At 40.2% G+C, this 5,908-nt stretch overlaps 1 protein-coding gene across 1 annotated transcript; it reads right to left on the reverse strand.

Annotated features, from left to right (window-relative positions):
• Window positions 1-561: 561 nt before the first annotated feature.
• On the reverse strand, window positions 562-1,327 carry LOC119331720 (RING-H2 finger protein ATL39-like). Its single transcript, XM_037604887.1, has one exon. The coding sequence runs from the start codon at window positions 1,196-1,198 to the stop codon at window positions 719-721; it is 480 nt and encodes a 159-aa protein (XP_037460784.1). The 5' UTR covers window positions 1,199-1,327; the 3' UTR covers window positions 562-718.
• Window positions 1,328-5,908: the final 4,581 nt, after the last annotated feature.

Below are 5,908 nucleotides of genomic sequence, written 5' to 3' on the forward strand. Positions count from 1 at the left end.
ACAAGTTACTCGAAAACAACTAAAATTTGAGCAATATTTTCATATATGGAGAAGCTACTTTGCGCTTATCAAAAGGATGACCTGTACAAGTACAACCTATGTGGGCTTTCCTAAAACTTCAGAATTTATTTATTTTTTAAATTGTTCACAAAATAAAATTTCCACAATTCTTATGAAATTGTATTGCACGGTCTACATGTCGAGGAGCAACTTTGATATTATTCACTACACAATTTGTGTAAGTAGCCCCCCAAATAGTTCTAGAGAGGTAGAGTACTTCACAAAACATTGGTCTTTCAATTTTTATCTCACATTCACACTATAAAATTTCTCAAAATTATATTTAACTTTTGGAGATGACTTGGTGCATAGAGGAGCAACTTTGTACATTTTGGCTATTCCATATATACATGTTGGTCCCAAAAGTGTACATGGGCCCATAATTTTATTTGATTGTTGCCAGTAAAAAAAGAATTTGTTTGGTCATATTCTAACTTCATCTGTTTACTTCTAAGCTCTTAAAGGGAGAACGTTAATTGTAGTACAGGAGGAGCGGTGATGTTGCAGTATCCGTTGTACACAGAATATTTTTTTCTCTGTATACGGAGGCATTTACAAGTTACAACTACATGCTGTATGAGAACTAACACAGGCGACAAGCTACAAACTAAACTAGCATGCACCTTGCGGAAGACAGCTTCGGTGACCGGCCGACGCCCTAGACCGGCAGCTCGGTCGTCACCTCGGGCTGGCCGTCGTCCTCCGGGGGCTGGGGCTCAACCTCCGCGCGGCAAAGCGGGCAAGTGTCATGGGACGCCAGCCACATGTCGATGCACTCCACGTGGTACAGGTGCTTGCACAAGGGCAGCAGCCGCACCATCTCGCCGGCCTGCACCATGCCGAGGCACACCGAGCACTGCGCGCCTTCCCCGCCGCCCTCCTTACCGCTGTGCCTGGCGGAGTGGGTGTACGCGAACTCCGGCAGCTTGGCAAGGTCCACGGTGCGGCGGCGGCCGGTCTCCGCCCCCGCAGCCGCCACCGGCGCCCGGTTGCGGAGCTGGTAGCAGAAGAAGAAGATGACGGAGAAGAGCGCGGCGCCCGTGAGGCCGACGCAGGTGTAGCTGAAGATCATCGTCCCTTTGTTGGTGTGCCGCAGGTGCTCTGAGTTTGGCAACCCCGTCGGCCCGAACGAAGCCATGGAGCTAGGCTAGCTGCTTCTGCTTGGAAGACTTTCGCCGGCTCGTACTTCGAAGGTAGAGGAATGAGAGCCGACGCCGATCACAGCGAGGGCCTGCCTTATCATGCGGCCCGAGATATGGGTAGAGGGTACGGTGGCGACCTGGTGCATTTTCTAGTGTTGCGGGTGGGAGAATTTTACTCACAGCTGTCAGCAATTTTGCATTGACTTGTACTCCGTACTAGATTAGCTTCAGAGTGGCATGCATGAGGAGGAGAGTTTACCGGCACTACGAGTTTAGTAATAGACACTTTGTCAACTCTCTGCACGGTAGTTGTTATAAAGAACAAAGATAATAATACAAACAATACAAGTGGTGCACCTAATCAATGACGATTTTGCACCGAAGATGACATAATGCATTTTTTTAAACATGAGGTAAAAGCTTTGACATTTTTTATTTTGAATCCCGCTTCGATACAACCCCCTCTCTAAAACGTATAAAGGATAGTATCGACATTTCACATATCATATCAATTTTTTGTGTGTACGATGGGTTGTCCGCGAGACGTATACGCCGTATGTTTGTTCATTTGGAGAGCCCAACTCTGTGCTAACAGACGCCCTGGGCTCGGCCCACTAATATTTCCTTACTAATATTTTCTTTAACATTCAAAAATAGATGCTGGTAGTGATATTCGAACTCTTTACTTCTCTGTATGAATTCACTGGCAGTAACCAACTAGGACACCTCAAGATGCTATGCTACATACAACATTTCATTCTTCTTGTTCACGCGGCAGATGTGACACAAAAAAAACAGAACCGCTAGGGATCAAATCAGACCACTTCATCATCATTCGATTTGTAGAAACTTTTTTTGTTGTTGCGGAAATTTGATTTGTAGAAACTGACAGACCATCCCATTGGAAGGCATAGAACGTGCGCCAGCAAAGCTTTTCCCTTACATGATTGATGGAAACTAATAAGTAATAACTGCACATAGATCACGTGAATTGGAAAACAAATCACTGATTTAAGGAAGCAAAATAAATCTTAGAAAACTAATTCAAGATTTTAAAGGAAAATAATCAGTCTAGCGAAATTTGTATCCAATATTACCAAAATTTACTTCCAGTGCAGCTAAAAAACAGCCAAAAAAATTCGTCTCTATTCATTTGCAGCACCAAAACTATGTTAAAATTTTGCCTCCACATCAACTCAAAATTAACATGCTTCATTGGTCCGTATAACATATTTCCAATGACCTAAATATTTGCTTCATTCCCATCTCCAAAATCATAGGCTTCGTATTCTCATATCACATGTATTATGTATTCACCATAATATTAGCTTCAAGTCTGGTGTCCATGTGCTTGCTTCCTTATGTTCTTTATTATACAAGCTCGTAGCCATTGCCGGCCGAGGGTGCGTTGTTACCTGACACGGTGAAGTTGTTGACGAGATCGGACCAGGTGATTAAATTATGATTTTAAAATATTTTTTCCTTCAAATATTTATTAAATGTTTTTTCGAAAGTCTTTACAATTTTCAATTTTGTCCCTTATTAGTTATGTTAAAAACTTAAAGTAACAGTTTTAAGTACCTACCTAAATTATTATTTTAAATATATTTTCCTTCAAACCTGGCATAGATGGTCGGACGTTATAAAACTTGCATACGGTGTCGGAATTCATTCAAACATGGCATGGATGCCTACCATGGGCATGCCCACCTGCTGACAAAAGTTAGATCACTTCATGCATGTCAATAAATAGACCATATTCAATGGAGAGTGTTCGGGTAGGCGAGAAGAGTCCGTTTGAGACTATTTTTTCGGCATCCATCACATGACCCAAATTTATTCCATGAGCTTATATGGCCAATTTAAGGCACCATCCCAAGTTGTTTGAGTTTTCGAGAAAAAATCATTTTCTGGAGTTTTCTTGGTGAAAAAGGACCGATAAATGGTCGGACGTGTCGCAACATGCAAACGATGTCGGAAGTCGTTCAAACCTGGGATGGATGCCTCATGTGTCTGTACCAGGCTGCTGAAAAAAGTTGGGGTCGTTTATCCATAGTCCAAGAACCCACTAGTTGAGAGGAGTATGATAGACTAGGCCAGAAGAGTCCCGTGAGCATGTAGTTTTTCCCAATTCGAAAGCTTCTGTTATTTGTAACTGCTGCCATTATCAACCAACATGAACATTTTGTTGTGAACTAACCATGTCTTGAAATTTGTGAACAATTTTGAAATTTCAAATTGTGTATGAAAATTTTACAAGTTTGAACACCTTCTCCAAAATTGATAATAAATTCCCAACGATTGATGAAAATTTTGAACGAGAATAGGAAACAACGTAATTTTCTATAAAATTATCATTTTTTGAAACACAAGCATTTCTTCTATTTGCGAACAAAATATTCGAAAACACGGGCATTTTTTAAGATTCCAGAATATTTTTAAAATTCTAAAAAATTGAAAACAAGAAAATTTTAGGGTTTTCCAAATAATTTTCCAAAATTTTGAACAAGTTTCGAAAAGAATTAAAAAAGTTAGGAAAAAATTCTTAGCCGCTGGCTTAACTAGGGGACGGCATCGATCCCATCCGGCGCCTGTTGGGGGAAACTCTATTGGACGCTTATTATGTCAAACAGTCGTTGTTTCACACACACCCAATCGATACGAGTGAACATGAGCCATCCCATTTCAATCTGTTCGTTGCCTCTGTATATGCCGGTTTTCAGAACCTTTTAGATGGTTTCAGGCCATTTTTTATCTGTTTCCCGAATGTTTAAAAATGTTCATGAACCATTTTGTTTTTCAGAACCACAAAGTTCAAAAAATGTTCAACATATTTATTTATTTAAAAGTTTGAAAATATCAAAAAAATGGTCGCATTTCAAAGAAGTTTAAAGTTTCAAAATAGTTTGTGTTCTAAAAACTGTCAGAATTTAAAAAAAAAAAGTCTCATTTAAATCGGTTCGGAGTTTATAAATGGGTTCCACTTTTTGGAATTTTTTTGAATTTTAAAACTTTTGTTTACAATTTGGAAAAATGTCGGGGTTTAAAAAAAGTCACGTTCTAATTTCCAAAAAAATGGTCAACTATGTCACTGGTCATAGTTCTTAAAAGGCCTCGCTGCTTTTTGTTAAGATATCTGGCTTATTCTGGTGGTTGTGCTCGTTTGTGTTATTGTGGAGGTCTTGTGCTCGATTCCTGCTGCAAGCAATTTTTTTAGGATTTTCCACTCTTTCACTACACAGCAGTTTTACTACAAGTCCACTACACAGCAGTTTTACTACAAGTCCACTACACATATCGTTTGCTGCTGGGCCGGCCCAGTTTCCTGCTCACTGTTGTACGGTCCGGACGACGTATTTCGTAAAAGGACCATCCTATCCTTTCTTACGAAGGGGTATGGGCAGATCTGATCCGTTCATATGTCTAAGGGGGTTATACCGAAGAAGAAGTGTGTTTATTAACTATTAGATGATACCTTGTGCGTTGTTATGAAAACCATCAACAAATAATTTGATGTTTAAAAACATGAGAAAGTATATGAAATAATATAAGTTGTTGAAAAAAATTGTTTGAAAGAAATATTGTTCAGAGTAAGCATCAAAAGAAAATTTGATGAAAAAGCCGAAAATGAGTGTGATTTTTGTTCTATTAATTTTTAACAATGCATCAGCGAGGCGATATGAGGTTAGGTGAAGCTTAGTTATATCATAAAAAAGCCAGATTAGCTACTTGAGTGTATGCAATTGAACCAAAATGAGATTAAATGGTTGCATGGGAACAGTGGATTCTTAAAAAGAAAAAACTTGATGAGCTACCTCTATATACGCAATGGAATCAAATTGGGCTTGGAATTCTGTTTAGCGCAATTCTGTGGGCTGTGGGGAGCAAAAGAGACGTGTATAGGAAGCACAAGAGAATGCTAATGAGAAAATACATTTGTTTGGGGTTTCAGAATGAGATAATCGCATTAACAACGCATGAAGTCTAATCAAATGGTTGGACGAGCACTCGTGTTGAATGTCTGGAGTGGAACAGATGTCGTTAAGACATATATAGATAGCAAAAGAAACCTAGGATGACGTGGTTGCTTGACAGTGCATGAAAAAAATAGTTGATGGTTATTTGTGGTAGACTGCATGTGCATGAAGAGTTAGTGCGATCATGCGCATGAAGAGTTAGTGGCGGGAAATCATTTTTACATGGTGAACCTATCTTATGATGTGGATAGGTTGCATGTCAAAGTAAATAAGATAGTGGGGATGAATTTCTTAAGTATATAGGTTAAGAACAAGATTGTTGCTCAGTTAAGTACGAAGAACGGCTGAAAACCGACCCAGCCAAGGACAATGCCACTCCATCAAAGACTCCACAAGGTCACACACACTCTCAGCACAAGGTCAAAGCACACGCAAAACCCGACACGGCAGGACCATGCCCACTCTTGTTGATGGCACGCCAACCAAGCGCATACAAATCAAGGATGACCCGCTCCAAACTAGTCGAGTCCCACCACTGCTGAAGTAAAGAAGTCATGACTACCATGGAAGAAGTATACATGGCATGCTTCTGCAACATTGAAGATGCATGCACTACATAGGAGTCTACGCCAAATTTGAAGCTCGACACCCACGCAACACAAGATCATCACACTCGAGACTTTCATCTGCTCTGTCACACACTTTTTAGGTCCACCAACACCACCTTCC

The sequence above is a fragment of the Triticum dicoccoides genome, chromosome 7A, assembly GCF_002162155.2.
Source record: "Triticum dicoccoides isolate Atlit2015 ecotype Zavitan chromosome 7A, WEW_v2.0, whole genome shotgun sequence".
Classification (NCBI taxonomy): domain Eukaryota; kingdom Viridiplantae; phylum Streptophyta; class Magnoliopsida; order Poales; family Poaceae; genus Triticum; species Triticum dicoccoides.